This window comes from Mauremys mutica, chromosome 6 (assembly GCF_020497125.1).
Source record: "Mauremys mutica isolate MM-2020 ecotype Southern chromosome 6, ASM2049712v1, whole genome shotgun sequence".
Lineage (NCBI taxonomy): Eukaryota > Metazoa > Chordata > Testudines > Geoemydidae > Mauremys > Mauremys mutica.
In genome coordinates, this window is record NC_059077.1 from 122,930,933 (window position 1) to 122,947,463 (window position 16,531).

Genomic DNA, 16,531 nt, shown 5'->3' on the forward strand with positions numbered 1-16,531 from the left:
GTTAGTCTTTAAGGTGCCACAAGTACTCCTGTTCTTTATGCGGATACAGACTAACACGGCTGCTACTCTGAAACCTGTCATTAATTTCAAAGCCATTGTTTTTCTTGAAACTTAATATGAGATGTGCTTTTCTTCAGGGACTTCAAAACTGAGGATGGCAAAGCCGTAATCCCATTGGGTATAACAGTCCAAGGGGATGTTCTCATTGTGATCTATCATGCCAGGTCGACATTAGGAGGCAGACTCCAAGCCAAGGTAATGACATACTTAATGGAACCTTTACAGGGGTTTATTCTTTGCAATGCAGAACAATCCCCATGGTCTCTTTCATGATTACTGTGTTGTTTGTTAGTTGTTTGTTCCCCTTCTGTGTGCTCATCTGTCTCTGAGAAAAGAGTTTGAGGTGTTCAGGTGGCTAGGAGTTCAACCTTCCCTTTCAGTCCTGTCATGACGTGCAGCCTCTGGTTGGCATTCTGAGAAGATGTTGTTACAGTTAGTTGCTCCTTTTGCAGCATTTTCTGGTAAGCTAACATTTCAACAACTGGTAGTTATCCCCAGTGTCTGATGCCTGGAGCTCCTGCCCCTTACTTCTCCATGCAGTTCTGCCAAAGTACCTTATTTAGAAATTGCAAAAAATCAGAACTTCGTATTTTAGCCAGGAGTCTTCATCTGTTGTTTTTATTTCCCACCAAAAGGAATGTTGATTACTTTTTTGTGTCTAAAAGTCAAACTGCAGTATAATACAGGCTCTCTAATCACATCAGTTGCCAAGAGTAAATCACTAAAACAGAATCTTAAACAGCTGCCTTCTTGCCTGTCTGATTACAATTGTGTAAAATGTTTGTTTGGAATCCCTTGCTATTGTCATGCTGCTAAAAACAGAATGATGTTTTCTGACTTAGTCTGTGATGCAGTATCAGATTGAACTTGTATGGACTATCTGACCTCTCACTGAAACAGAGACCACCATCCTTCCCAGTTCTGAGGAGATTGAATTTTAAATATAAAATGTCACAGTTTGACTCTAAAGGATTCAGAGCACGTAGTAAGTGATTAACTCTAGCTAGAATTAACACTCATTTTCTTAAGACGAAATGAGGCCACTTGAACTATGATTTTCACAGTGTGTGCACCTAAAATTACTATCCAGAGGGCACATTTATGAAAAATTAAGCCAGTTAGGATCCTAAGTGCAGAGCACCGAGTAGCTCCCATTGAAGTCAGCATGTTTTATGGATGCTCAACATCCCTTTTTTAAAAAGAGACGTTTTCCCCTCACCCCCAACATCCATTTTGGTGCCTGGCCTCACTGTATTCATGCAGTGTCCAGCCATCTGACAGCTGCATAAACTAGATTGCATGCATTCTAGCACATTTAACATTCAGAGGTTGACTTCCTTTTCTTTCTTCATCACGAGAGCTGGCATATAATATACTTGGCAAGATCATGGTGGGGCACCCTAATAACACACCTCTTTGCTAACTTACATGAGAGTGTGATATATCCAGAACACAGAGACCACAACTGGAATAGGTATTTGGGCCAATAGCAAAGTGGGATTCCAGGAATTTCCATCCCGCACAGATTAAGAGGTCCATCTATTCCAGTGCCCTGCTTCCATCTGTAGTTTGGCTCAGTGCATAATCTCTTTACTATCCTTCACACTGCAGGAGGCAACAGAATATTGTTGCTTCATGATTTTTCTTTCAACTAAAAATGCTAAATTTTTTTCAGGCTATAAAAGCAAAGTTTGCATGTGAAGTCTCTCTCAACCCAAATTACTAAAAGTTCTAGCTTTCTCTGCTTTGGTGTAGCCATAGTGAAGTCTGGAGATACAAATGTGAAATATTTAAAAATTATACATTTCAGGATTACTTACCTACAGAATTCAAGGAATTATTGTCACATCGAGGTTCTGAAAACAATATTTTAACATGCAAATATAATGGATAAAAGCATTTAGCTGTCTATGCAAATACTTTCAGTGTTGGTAGAAGTTAGTTTTTCAGATTTTTTTCTCCACTGTATTTCTCTACTACACATTCTTCGCTCAATCTGTGTAATTCCTCCTTCAGATTTCCTAGGTTTGCTAGGTTTCCAGAAAATATAGGGGAAAAAGTGACAACTGCCAAAAGCCAAGCAGAGTTTGACCTTGCATAGGAAGTTAAAACCAACAGTAAAAGGTTCTTTAGCCATGAAAATAAAGAAGGAAGTGAGACTGCGAAGCACAGAGGATGGAGTGGAGATAAAAGATAATTTGCCTCAGTTTTTAATAAGAATAACGAGGAGCTTGTGGACATTGGCAGGGTGACTAATGGGAATGATGATATGAAAGTAAAACCTACCACATCTGAGTTGGAAGTCTAGCTCAAAGAATTTAGTGACCAAGTCAGGGGGACCTGGATAATCTCCATCCAAGAATATTAAAGGAACTGCCACATGAAATTGTGATCCCAATAGCAAGGATTTTTAATGAGTCCTTAAACTCGGGAGTTGTACTCTGACTGGCCAATTGCAAATATATTTAAGAAATTAAAAGAAAGTGACCAAAGAAACTACAGGCCCATTTGTTTGACCTCAATTATATGCAAGGTCTTAGAACAAATTTTTAAAGAAAAAGTAGTTAAGGAAATAGAGGTAAATGGTAATTAGGATAAAATACAACATAGTTTTACAAAAGAGATTCTGCCAGATCAATCTGATCTTTCTTTGAAAAGATAACTGATTTTCTAAACAAAGCAAATGCCATAAATCTTATCTACCTGGATTCCAGTAAGTTTTATACAGTTCCATATGGGAAATTATTAGCTAAATTGGAGAAGATAGAAATTAATAAAAGAATTGAAAGGTGGTTAAAGAACTGGGTTAACGGGTCATACTGAAAGGAGAACTGCCAGACTGGAGGGAGGATACTAGTGGAGTTCCTCATGAATCGGTCTTGGGACTAATCTTCATTAACATTTTCATTAATGACTTTGGCACAAAAAGTGGGCGTATGCTAATAAAATTTGTGGGTGACACAAAGTTAGGAGTATTGCCAATACGGAGGAGGGCTGCCATATTCTACAAGAAGATCTGGATGGCCTTGAAAACTGGAGGAATAGAAATGAGATGAAATTTTATAGTGGAAAGAGCAAGCCCATGCATTTAAAAACTAACGACTTTTTGCTATAAGCTGGTGACTTAATCAGTTAGAAACAACAGGGGTGGAAGAGAAAGACCTGATGTATTAGTTGATCACAACATGAATATGAGTTGCCAATGTGATGTGACCATGAAAAAGGCTAATTCGATACTAGGATGCATCTGGCAAGATATTTCCAGTAGAGGTAAGGGAGTGTTCTTCTTCGAGTGCTTGCTCGTATCCATTCCAGTTAGGTGTGCGCACGCCGTGTGCACGTTCGTCGGAAGATTTTTACCCTAGCAACACTCAGTGGGTCGGCTGGGCGCCCCCTGGAGTGGCGCCACTATGGCACCGGATATATACCCCAGCCGACCCACCCGCCCCTCAGTTCCTTCTTACCGCCCGTGTCAGTCGTTGGAACAGTGGAGTGCGGCTTAGCTGACCTCCACTTCCCTAGCTTCCTCATAGTTTTTCTCGTTCATTATTCTGTAGATAGATAGTTCTGTATATATTTGTTGTAGTTGTATTTACTGTTTTTATTAGTATAGTTAGAGTAGTAGTAGTTAGCGGGGTTCGGGGATTAGCCCTTTCCCCATGCCCGGTGCCGGAGCGCATGCCCAGCTCCCCGGGCTTCAAGCCGTGCTCGGCCTGCCACAGGCCGATGCCAACAGGAGATCCACACGACTCCTGTTTGAAGTGCCTTGGGGAATCACACTTATCTGCTAAGTGCCCCATTTGCAAGGCTTTTAAGCCGCGCACTAAAAAGGAGCGGGACATAAGACTCAGCTCCTCATGGAGCTCACCCCTCCTTCTTCGGCACCGACCGCCGCTCAGTCGGAGACAAGAAGTACCTCCTTGGCACCGGGCCACTCCAGTCTGCACAAGACTTCTCAGCACCGGACGACGCTGGCACCGAAATTGGCCCAGAGGCGCTCCCTCTCACCGAAGGCAAAGAGAGCGAAGGCCGCTGCCACCTTGGCACAGCCTGCACCAAGACCACAGAGTGTGCCTAGATCGGACCGCCCGGCACCAACTGCGCCGGCACCACTGACTGTGCCGATACCGTCGACTCCGGCCCCGCAAAGGCCATCGAGTCCGGAACCGGTGACATCCCCGGCACCCGCCGTGGTAGAGCTCACCATACCATCAACACCGGAGGTGTTCGCAGCGGCAAAATACCTGATTGCCCTGACAGACTTGGCATTGCCTCCGCCCCCGGCACCGCCGGTGCGGACGTTTCAATCCATTGGCAAGCCAGCCTTGCTTAGACCAACTTTTGTCAGCGCAACAGACCGGCACCGCTCACGTTCACGGTCTCATGAACGTTCCAGGTCTCGACGACGCTCCCGCTCTCACCGTCGATCTCAACGCCGCTTGCAGTCCCGGCACCGTTCTGTCACACGGCACCGGTCAGACTTGCGGCACCGATCGTTCTCTCATTCCCCGGCTCGGTACTCACGGCACCGTTCCAGATCCCGGTACCGCTACAGGCACCGTACCTCTCGGAGCCATTCAAGACACCACGATTCGAGATCTCGGTCGACCTCCCGGCACCAGCCTGGTCGCAGGTCCCGATCTTGCTCTCGCTACCGCGATGTTTCCTGGCACCGATCCCCGATGCATAGGGGAACAAGATCAGAGGGCACGTCTGCACAAGGCTTCTCTGCTCCTCCGTGGCCCTCCAGACACGCGTCTGTGTTGTCCCGAGCCGACAGTTACTACGCTGAGGAGCATGATTCGCAGGTACCCGCGGGAGTCTTCCAAGAAGCCCGGTACCCAAAGCAGGACCCTCGGCAATGGGGTTTTTGGACGCCTTGGGCATACCACCAGGCCCAAGGTGCTCCGTTGCCTCCCGCTCGCACTGTGTCGTCGGAGCCACGTGCGCCAGAGGCCACAGTAAGCCGTTCCCCTCCAATTGAGACGGAGGACCCGCCGACCATCTTCCGACCTCACCGGCACCTCTCGAGCACGAGCCTGCTCAGGACCCAGAGGCTGGACAGGACACACTCGTCCCCGGCGTCTTATCTTCTTCCTCGCCGGATGAGGCGGTGGCAGTGGCAGGGTCCTTCTCGGGCCCACCGCCAATAGATCTAAGGGCCCATCAGGACCTCCTCAGGAGGGTGGCATTAAATATGAACCTGCAGGTAGAGGAAGTATCGGAGGTGGAGGACCCGGTAGTCAGCATCTTGTCTGCAGACACTCCCACCAGAGTAGCTCTGCCATTCATTAAAACAATACAGGCTAACGCTGACACTCTTTGGCAGTCACCCGCCTCCATCCCCCCTACGGCAAAGGGAGTGGAATGTAAATACATGGTGCCCTCTTGGGGGTATGAATACCTATACGTCCACCCTCCCCCCTCCTCCCTGGTTGTCCAATCGGTCAACGAAAGGGAACGTCACAGCCAGCAAGTGCCAGCCCCAAAGTCTAAGGAGGCTAGGTGGATGGACCTGCTCGGTCACAAGGTATACTCTGCGGGCGCCCTACAACTCCGGGTAGCAAACCAGCAGGCACTCCTAAGCCGTTACAGCCACAACACCTGGACGGAGGTTGGCAAGTTTCAAGAGCTGCTCTCGCAGGACTCACGCCAGGAATTTGCTGCTTTCCTGGAGGAGGGAAAGAAGGTGGCGCGAACCTCCCTGCAGGCCTCCTTAGATGCGGCCGATTCTGCAGCCGGGACTCTGGCCTCCGGCATCACCATGAGGCGTATCTCCTGGCTGCAGGTCTCCAATCTCCCACCAGAGTTACAATACACGATCCAGGACTTGCCCTTCGACTGCAAGGGCCTGTTCTCGGAGAAAACGGACCCCAGGCTTCAAAGCTTGAAAGACAATAGGGTCATTATGCGTACCTTGGGAATGCACACACCGGTGACCCAACGCAGCCCTTTCCGCCCCCAACCTTACCGCCCGTACTTTATGCCCAGGCACAGGCAAGACTCCAGTAGGCGACGTGGTCGAGGGGGGCGTAGACGACAGTCAGGACCCCAGGCGGGCCAGAACCGCGGTCCCTCCAAGCTACCGGCAGGGCCGAAATCTACCTTTTGAAGGTTCGCCCAAGGACGGCGTGCCAGTTTCTACACAGGATCCTTTTCCTCCTTTTTCCAACCGCCTTTCCTACTTCCTCCTGGCGTGGTCCCAACTGACCTCAGACGTCTGGGTCCTACGCACAGTGGAACATGGATACCACCTCCAGTTCGTTTCACCCCCGCCTTTCCATCCCCCGTCCCGGTCCCTCTTCAGGGACCCCTCTCACGAGCAATTCCTCTTACAAGAGGTGCAGACGCTCCTCGCCATCGAAGCGATAGAGGAGGTACCAAAAGAGGAAAGGGACACAAGGGGTTTTATTCCCGCTACTTCTTGATTCCCCAAGTCAAAAGGGGGCCTCAGACCTATCCTAGACCTGCGAGGCCTCAACAAATTCATGGTAAAGTTGAAGTTCCGCATGGTCTCCCTGGGGACCATTATCCCGTCCTTGGATCCTGGAGATTGGTATGCTGCCCTCGATATGAAGGACGCATATTTTCACATCGCCATCTTTCCTCCGCACAGGAGTTTTCTCCGTTTTACGGTCAGTCATCGACATTTCCAGTTTGCGGTCCTCCCCTTTGGCCTCTCCACGACCCTGAGGGTGTTCACAAAATGTATGGCCGTCGTCGCCGCTCACCTCCGCCGACGGGGGATTCCCGTATCTGGACGACTGGCTCATCTGGGGGGCCTCCGCGGCGCAAGTACAGCAGCACGTAGGCGTCGTCAGGGACCAATTTACCCGGTTAGGCCTGATGCTCAATGTGGAGAAGTCCACCCTGGTCCCCACTCAGAGGCTAGATTTTATAGGAGCTACCCTAGACTCCACTCTAGCCAAGGCCTACCTGCCTCAGCCTCGATTCCAGGCGATCACGGCAATCATACGAGGACTGCAGAACTCCCCCATGACCTCGGTTCGTACCTGCCTCAGCCTTCTAGGTCACATGGTGGCCTGCACTTATGTGACCAAATACGCCAGACTCCGCCTTCGTCCCCTTCAAACGTAGCTGAATTCCGTGTATCGTCCGGGCAGGGACCCACTGAACACATTACTCACCATTCCACCGAGTGCCCTACGCTCCCTGGACTGGTGGCTAACCCCATCCCAAGTATGTGCAGGGCTGCCATTCCATCCACCGCAGCCCTCACTATCCCTGACGACAGATGCGTCATCCCTCGGATGGGGTCTCACCTCGGTCACCTTCGCACCCAGGGCCTCTGGTCGTCACAGGAGTTAGAGCTTCACATCAACATCCGAGAGCTACGAGTGGTGCGCCTGGCGTGCCAGATATTCCAGAACCAACTCAATGGCCGTTGTGTCTCAGTCTTTTCGGACAACACAACGGCCATGTATTATATAAACAAGCAGGGAGGGACTCGCTCTGACCCCCTCTGTCACGAGACCATCCAACTGTGGGAATTCTGCATAGCCCACTCGATAGACCTAGTGGCGTCCTTTCTCCCAGGGGTGAGGAATACCTTAGCAGATCGCCTGAGCAGATCCTTCCTGTGCCACGAATGGTCGCTGAGACCAGACGTTATTCATGCAATTTTCCTGAAGTGGGGTTTTCCCCGGATAGACCTGTTTGCGTCTCGCACGAACAGGAAACACCAAGAGTTCTGCTCCTTCCAGGGTCTGTCACCGGGGTCCATCTCGGATGCATTCCTCCTGTCATGGAGGCGCCATCTGCTCTACGCCTTCCCCCCATTTCCCCATGTCCACAGAGTCCTGATAAAACTCCGCCAGGACAAAGCACATCTCATCATGATCGCACCAGCGTGGCCCAGACAGCACTGGTACACCACACCGCTCGACCTTTCCGTAGCCAGCCCAATTTCTCTGCCACTCCACCTGGACCTCATAACCCAAGATCACGGCAGTCTCCATCACCCGGACCTGCCAGCCCTCCACCTCACGGCGTGGCTCCTGTGTGGCTAGACAAATCGGAATTACGCTGCTCTGCTCTGGTACAACATATCCTTTTGAGCAGCAGAAAGCCTTCCACCCGCTCCACATATCTGGCCAAGTGGAAGCGCTTCTCTTGCTGGGCTGAGGCGCGGAATGCTTGTCCTTCAGAGGTCTTTATTCCTGCTATCCTAGACTACCTCTGGTCCCTCAAACAGCAGGACCTGGCGTTGTCTTCTTTGCGGGTGCACTTGGCGGCCATCTCCGCATTCCACCCAGGGGAGAGTGGCCACACAGTGTTTTCACACCCCTTAGTTGCCAGATTCCGTAAGGGCCTTGAGCGCCTCTACCCTCAGGTGCGCCACCCTACCCCTACCTGGGACCTCAACCTAGTCCTCAACAGGCTCATGAGTCCGCCCTTTGAACCACTGGCCACTTGCTCACTGCTATACCTGTCCTGGAAGACAGTATTCTTAGTAGCCATTACATCGGCCAGGCGGGTTTCCAAACTGCAAGCGCTTACGGTGGACCCGCCGTATACTGTTTTTCACAAGGACAAGGTGCAGTTGCGACCACACCCGGCTTTCCTCCCGAAGGTGGTATCGGCATTCCATACCAATCAGGACATTTTCCTCCCGGTCTTCTTTCCGAAGCTGCATGCATCCCCACGTGAGCAACAGCTACGCTCCCTAGATGTCCGTAGGGCGCTCGCTTTTTGTGTTGCTAGGGTAAAAATCTTCCGACGAACATGCACGCGGCGCGCACACACCTAACTGGAATGGATATGAGCAACACATCTCGAAGAACAGTTACAAAGGTAAGTAACCGTCTTTTCTTGCCATTATACAAGGGACTGGTGAGACCTCACTGGGAATATTGTATTCTGTTCTTGTCTCTCGTGTGTAAGGAAGATGACTTCAAACTGGAACAGGGCTACTAGGATGATCAGTGGAATGGAGAACCTACCTTACTTGAGGAGACTTAAGGAGCTTGGCTTGTTTAATCTAACCAAATGAAGGCTGAGGGGAGATGTGATTGCTCTCTATAAATAAGATCGATAACTCCTTTCCCTCCCTGGTGTTTATTTAAGTTAAAGGTAAATGTTGGCACAAGAACAAATGGATATAAACTGGCCATCAATAAGTTTAGGCTTGAAATTAGACAAAGGTTTCTAAACATCAGAGGAGTGAAGTTCTGCAAAAGCCTTTCAAGGAGAGTAATGGAAGCAAAAAAACCTAACTTGTTTCAAGACTAAGCTTGATAAGTTTATGGAGGGGATGACATACTGTGTAAACATAAGTACTGAGATGCTGACAAACTTTCGCTTGATTAATACATCTAGTTCTGTTAGGCTGTTCTCCCTCAACGCTGTAGATGGATCCTGTAAGTGTTAGTTATTCTGAAAAAGCTACTGAAAGATCCAGGGTTCTACCCTTCAGAATTATGTCTTGTCTTCAGAGGCAGATTAGGGGTTTGTGGGGCCCTGGGCAAGAGCAAGTGAGGGCCTCTCACCATCCCTTCTGCCTGCATTCCCTCCCGGTGCTCCTGCTGGGGAGTGGGGTTGGGGCGCAGGGGCTTCCCCCATCTGCCCAGTGCTTCTGATGGGCATCAGGGTTGGGGTATGGGGGCTTGACCTGTCCCGCCTGCCTGGCACTCCTGCCGGGTAGCGGGGTGGGGTGTGGGGGCTTGCCCTGCTCCTTAGCAGGCTAATCTGCCACTGCTTGTCATGAGTTTGAGCATGCTGTACTAGCTTTTGATGAAGCTTTTCCCAATTTGTACAGGTGTAAGTGAGATTAGAATCAGGTCCCTTGTGTCTTTATTTCTGATGGTGTTTCTTCAATGATACTATCAACTTACTTGAAAAATAGAAATAAACAAACAAGTCCAAATTCAGCCATCCCAAGAAAAATGCTATATGGAGCTATTGTATGTTTAGAGAAGCTGAACTGAGAGAGAATCTCTTCATGACTATCAAAAACGCTTTCCACCAAAAGGAAAGTAAGATACAGAGTCCTTATCTTCTGTTACACAGAATTATGTAATTATCCTATGTTTTCTCCTCCCCATAGATGGCTTCAATGAAGATGTTCCAGATTCAGTTCCACACAGGTTTTGTGCCCCGGAATGCCACCACAGTGAAATTTGCTAAGTATGTGAATATTTTGCTGAACACAACTTGCAGAAACTTTTTTCAAATTGTTTTACTTGCCAGATCAACAGATCTAGGGGGGAGTATGTGATTTATTAGTGTGGGAAATGGATAGCTTTCATTTTTAACAAAACGAGTCCTGGCTTTTGATTGACAACACTTCTTTTGACTCAGCGTCTCTTGATGAGGGGTTTTCTTGAAATTTCTTCATAATAAATCATCCCTATGAGATTAAACAGGGAAAAAGTAACCAAATCCAATTGGTTTTATGCATTGCACACCAATTCCATAGAAGTACTAGTGACTTAACTTGCTGCAGTTCAAGATAGTGAACCTGATGGGCTGATTGAATATTTGCCTTGAAAGATTTTTGATTTGTGATTTTATTGCATCACCATATTACAGGTATGATCTGGATGCTTGTGACATTCAAGAGAAATATCCTGACTTATTTCAAGTGAATCTGGAAGTGGAGGTGGAGCCCAGAGACAGACCCTGTAGTGAACGAGCGCCATGGGATAACTTGAACATAAAGGGACTGAATCCCAAGATCCTTTTCTCCAGTCGGGAGGAACAACAAGAGATTTTATCGAAATTTGGTAAAGCTTAACTTTGGAGGCATTAGAAACTTTAGCCTGTTTCCTGTCCTTTTTAAAGCATTCCAGTTAAGGACTCATTTTGTTTAGTTTTCAGACATAAATATTTAAACAGGCCTTTAAAAGGGAAAACTTAATTCTTGTGAATAGCTATGCAGTACCCTTGCCTGTTATAAAGGAATAGGAGTTTTCCTTAATACTAGATTGTAATTAGCCCAGTCTTTTTATCTATATTGGCACTGTTTTCACCTTTTCCCAGAGCTCTGGAGGCCCTATTTGGAGTGACACATCAAACAAAAATACTTGGCAGTTGAGCCCTTTGCCTGCAAAACCTGGGGAGAATTCCCTCCGCTTTCGCTGATTAGCTGAGCTTACACTTTCATCAATGCAGTTCAAAGTATTCTAGCATTCTCCAGAAGTGGCCTGTTATATCCATAGTTCAAAATATATTGTTATTGAGATGTTTCTGGTGCATAGTCCAGTAGAGTTATGGCTTGTTTCTCTTAAGATTTCCCCTGTATTAGTGAGTATCCGTTGTTCTTGAAGGGATCTTACCTTTTAAACATTGCATCTTGTCTGTTTATCCAACTTCCTCATTCTGGATATATATTTTTATTAATTTTTGCCAGGGTTGCCATACTTAATGTTTGCTTTTTTTCTTGGTCTCTAGTTTTCATGTTTCACTCCTTCATCCTTTCTTTATTGTTCTCTAACATGGCTGTATTTAGAGAATAAGTAAGACCTCACTTCTTGTCTTTCAGCTTCTTTTTATCTTTTAAAATTCAACGTATTTGCTTTTTTCCTCACTTTTCTCTTGAATCAACATAGTCGCTTTTCCCCTTTTCATATGTTTTTAGAAAAGTATATTTCTGCCAGGCTTGCATTTTGCATTAAGCCTTGTTATTCTTTCCTGAACATAATGGCCCTTTTATATTGTATTCTAGTTAGGACACTCAACTAAATCCATATTGCAAACACATTTTTTTGTTTTACATTAAACTTTTGTGTTGGTATTGAAAGTGGGAGAATTTTTTTAAAAACACTTAGTTACTATGCTCTTTTATTTTTTGAATTTAACTCATCTTGAGAAAAAGAAAATCCTGGAAGTTGATTAAATTTAGATTCTTAGCCCTGAAATGTTTGGGTTTCAAAAACTGGAGGAGAAAATGTATATATTTTTTTAATTGAAATTTAAGATAACATTTTTTATCTTTTTTTTCCCCTTAGATCTTCATAAATTTGTTTTCACAAAACTTAAACTTGGGACCAAAGCTGAGTTGGCAGGATTCCTTTAATGTTTACCATATCCCATACTGTGTTTTTTTGTGGGTCTTTTGGTTTTTAAACAAAGATGGCATTGCAGCACTCCAGGGAGTCAGACCCTGATGCCAACACCGTAGTGTATGTCAACACTTGAGCTGGAAGCATAGTTGTCGTTTTGGGTAGGCGTATGCAGACCAGTTTTGAGCTAGCGCACTAAAAATGAGAATGTAGTTATGGTAGGGCGGGCTAGCTGCTTTGAGTACATGCTTAGGGTCCTTGGCAGGATTGTACTGGTGTGGCTAGCCTGTCCCGCTGCTACAGCTGTACTTCTTTTTTTTAGCATGACTGCTCAATCAGACTGAGCTGAAAACTACACCTCCACCTTGTGTAGATGCACCCTTAGAGACGGCTATGTACAGAGCAGATGTGGGGTATTCACCAAGTTAAATACTTTGTTAATAATCAGCTTAATTCCATGTATGCACCCTATTCTTTCCAAAATGAAGTAATTCCCATGCTAAAACTCTCGCTGGTTAGGTGTCCACTCTTTGATTTGGCATGGAGCTCTCGTTCTTGTGTGAGACTACAGAGCCATTGATAAGGCAGTCTTCCCTAGCTTCTTACAATATCCCTCCAGCCCAGCACCTGACACTGAAGTAAGGAAAGTGACCAGTTCCCGCATGAGCAGGGTGCTGTCACTCACCTGCTTCCAAGTTGAGGTTGATAGCTTTGTATCCTAGATCGGCGGTACACTGTTGTTGCCTTACACTTCAAGTACTTTCTATGAGTTCATTGAACCTGTTCTTTTGTGGGGGAAGGGAAACCGAGGGATCTTTCTGCGTCCTGTGTTTTGAAATGGCTGTGATTTGTTCACAGCCCTCCTGTCCACCTTGTTCTGTTTTGTAATATCTTCAGCCTGTTACTGGTATGCAGTAATGAACCAGAAACTGACAGCAACTGACTTGAATAGAGTCACATCAGTTTAAATGTAGGACACAAAACTCTACTAGAATATTAAGTCTGATACCTTAATTTAATTTCACAGCTGTTACGTGTGTGGCTGAAACCAGGGTTAAGACGCCATCCTAAATTCACAGCTGTATGGGCTTTTTCCTACACAGAGACTAGCAGCTTGCTCATGAGATCCAACCAAGAGTTACTTCCTGACTGCCATCTTGATCTGTTTTTGAGTAATATACCATGTGCTGCATGTTAGGATTGACAAAATCTGATTTTTTTCCAATGTCATAACTGTATGTCTAAGGTTTTTGGCTTGAAATTCCATCTGACAGGTAAACCTGAGCTGCCTAGACAGCCAGGTTCAACAGCACAGTATGAAGCAGAAGAGTCCAAATCTGAACAGTCTCCCGAAAGCGCAGCTACAGAGCCGGACTCTCCACAGAGCAACAGCACTGATGCAAATAACTTCTTCCATACTCTGGATTGGGAAGGTAGGTGAAGTTACTAATTATTTACCAAAAGGACTAATCTCTTGTGCAATACCTCAATTGTCTCTCCCCCACTGCAAGGATTGCACCAGCGTTGGCACATTGTTACATAGTGGAAGCAAAGGGACAGATCATGATTATTTCCATTTTGTGTGTTGCCTCATCAAAGTGCAAGTAAAACCATTTAAAAATGAGTGAGCTTTTCAGGTCTGCAAATGTTGCTGTCCAGCTTCACTTGGGATCTCCAAATCAGCATAAAGTAAAGGGAACAGGCACGCATTGCTGCTCACATTTCAAACTGAGGCAGGGCTGTATCATCCCCCTTCCTTTGTGGATGCTGGCTGCAAAGCAGGCAGGTGGAGTGGCCAAGAAATTCTGGCATGGGCTGAACTGATTAGGTCTGGACTGAAAACATGGCCTGCCTGCTCTAGTGTTTTCAGAGAGCCCTGTGTCTCCACGCTGTTCCTGGCTTTCCCCAGCACTTGACAGCAAAATTGCTGGGGTGCCATTGGTGACAGTGTTAATACTGATTTTAGAGCAGCAGTATAATACAAAGCCCTTTAAACCATAATTTACTCAGTGTCCTGAAGGCTCTTCCCCATTATCTCACTCCTGTCCTCAACTCAGATCATATCTCCTTGTCCAGCACAAAGGGTTTGCTTAAATTGTGCAGCGTTAATAGTTGCACATGTTGAGTGGTGGAGGAATATACTACTTAGTCACGTTTCCGGTCCATGTGCTCCTGGTAGTCAGAGCCGTTCTGCTCCCTTGGCTTTGTCTATGGGGAGGGGGGTATTTGCCTCTGAGGATGGAAGGAGACAAGGGAACAGGGGGTGGTGGCGGCATTTGTAGCTAGTGCTCAGTAGCAGCAGTCGTGGCCTCCAGTGGCTGGAGGATAAACCTGCAGGGAAACAAGTTTCTCTTATCTCCTCCCCCCCGTCCCCGTCCCCACCTTTTCTGAGCAAGGCAAGCCAGTGGCACTTCACTTCTCTGTCCCTGCCCCCTGAGCCTTCTTGTGCAAGGAACTTTAAGTTCGGACCCTGGCGCTTGAACCTGGTTTCTCCTCGTTGAGCAGGAGAATTCTGTTAACTTAAAGGTGTTATAAAAAGGTAAATCTGTTTTTATTCATTCAACAGAAGGGAAAGATCCAGAGACTGGAGCAGAGGACCGCTTGTCCAAAGATAATCATCCTGGACTGATTGATGACAGGGATGAAAGTGACCCATCAGATGAAGAATTTGCTGCATTTCCTAGTGAAGGAAGAACAGAAATAGTTGAAGAAAAAGAAAAACCCAGTCCTCCAGAAGAAGATGCAGATATATTTTTTGAAGCTAATTTTGAAACTCCATCTGCCCAACCACAAGAACCTCAATTGGAAGACCACGTAGATTTATTGGGACTAGACTCCGATGTTCCATCAGAGCAGACTCAAACTGCCTCAGAGATGAAGAGCTCATCTAGTAACGCAGACTTACTGAACAATTTGTTTGTGGGTAGCACGTCGCAGGTTTCAGAAGAGTCTACTGGGGACCTTCTAGGAGAAGGGGCAGACTTCTTTTTCAGCAGTCAACCTCAGCCTTCAGCTAGTAACCAGAGTACATCTCCACCCACAACATTGTCTTCTGCTGGTGTGTAACTCAATTCTCTCTACTTCGGAATTGTGATATAGTGTGAATAACTAACTGAATGGGGCAATGATTATTAGCTGCTTTACTATTTCTCTGTTTGTACTCTGTTACTACCATGTTTTGATCTATATCTAGAAGATCTGTTGCAATCTGTCATGAGAATCCGCGAAAGGGGCACATAATACCTAGACCTTTTACTGTGTGCTTTGGCTGTTTCTTATGACAGAACTGCTGCTTCATAACACTTAGCAGCTTTTCACATGGTTCAAGTTTACAACCTTCATTGAAAAAGCCACCTTTATGCAAAATATGACATTGGCAGTATTGCATTTTTCCCAGTTTCCATGACTTTGAAGTACAGCTTCAGCTGAGTTTTACTCAAATTCATCTCACTTCGTTTAAAAAAAAAAAAAATCCATACAAAAGCAAAACCTTATGCTGTCCTGCATGCAAAAGTGTTGATTTGTTTGATGTTTCTCTCTGGATCCAAGTACATAGAACTTACATTGCCAAGACATGAAAGGACGATTACCCATTTCTTTCTCACGTTTTCCAGAGATTGATAGCAGTTTTGAGTGAAAGACGACAACTCAATCATTCCTATACAGTCATTTATCCCTGTCACAAGACAGGAGCTCCAAGAAGTGTTACTAACACATCATTAAAGAACTACTGGATGTTACTAGTCTGATTCTTTGACAATGTGTGGACAGGACTGGGCCAGTGGTAGGTCTTGATCCTCACATAATTCAGCATCCGCACTTATATAAAACTAAAATGCAAGGAGAATATACAATTAAGCCAAACCTTGTCAACTGCCTGATCTTCAGAATGCAAGTTATTTTGATTTATGGAATAGAAGTCCCACTTTCCTTTATTAAGAGGGCTAAAAAGACTAGGATCCATCAGTTTTATTCCTGATTTAGAACTAGTCTTAGTTCTAGAGTGCAGAATTCCTTCAAGCTTAATGTAGTATTAAATGTTCCTTCAACCCAATTATTTTTCCAGTTTCATCACTGTAAATGTCATTCTAAAATATCCCTGTTACAATGACATCATTTTCCTTGGGAATTGGTTAAGGGGTCTGACTTAAATGCACAAAAATTATCAGATTTGGACAGAAGACTAGAATTACATGCTACATTGCTGCATTCTAGATAACTTATGTGATCCCTGAAATATTTATTTACTGCTTCATTATTGCTGAGTTGTTTGAATAAATCAAATTATTTAGGTTTAGCATTTTCTCTCATTGGCAGGAGTCCATAAGAAATATAGTCAGTGTAGTTTATCCTTTGACTATGCGCTTCTTGTACAATAACTTAGCCATGGGAAAGCACTGAGAAATGCACCTCAACCTATTGTTCCATTATATAAAGAAAGTAACAGT

General features: G+C 45.8%; 1 protein-coding gene across 3 annotated transcripts in view; it reads left to right on the forward strand.

Annotated features, from left to right (window-relative positions):
• Nucleotides 1-16,531, forward strand: part of GAK (cyclin G associated kinase) — a 119,472-nt gene that overhangs the window by 69,250 nt on the left and 33,691 nt on the right. For all 3 annotated transcript variants that reach the window (XM_045022218.1, XM_045022219.1, XM_045022220.1), the window contains 5 exons: nt 138-255; nt 10,127-10,206; nt 10,612-10,805; nt 13,358-13,516; nt 14,650-15,141. In XM_045022218.1, coding sequence (XP_044878153.1) covers nt 138-255; nt 10,127-10,206; nt 10,612-10,805; nt 13,358-13,516; nt 14,650-15,141 — 1,043 coding nt within the window. The remainder of the gene's footprint in view (nt 1-137; nt 256-10,126; nt 10,207-10,611; nt 10,806-13,357; nt 13,517-14,649; nt 15,142-16,531) is intronic.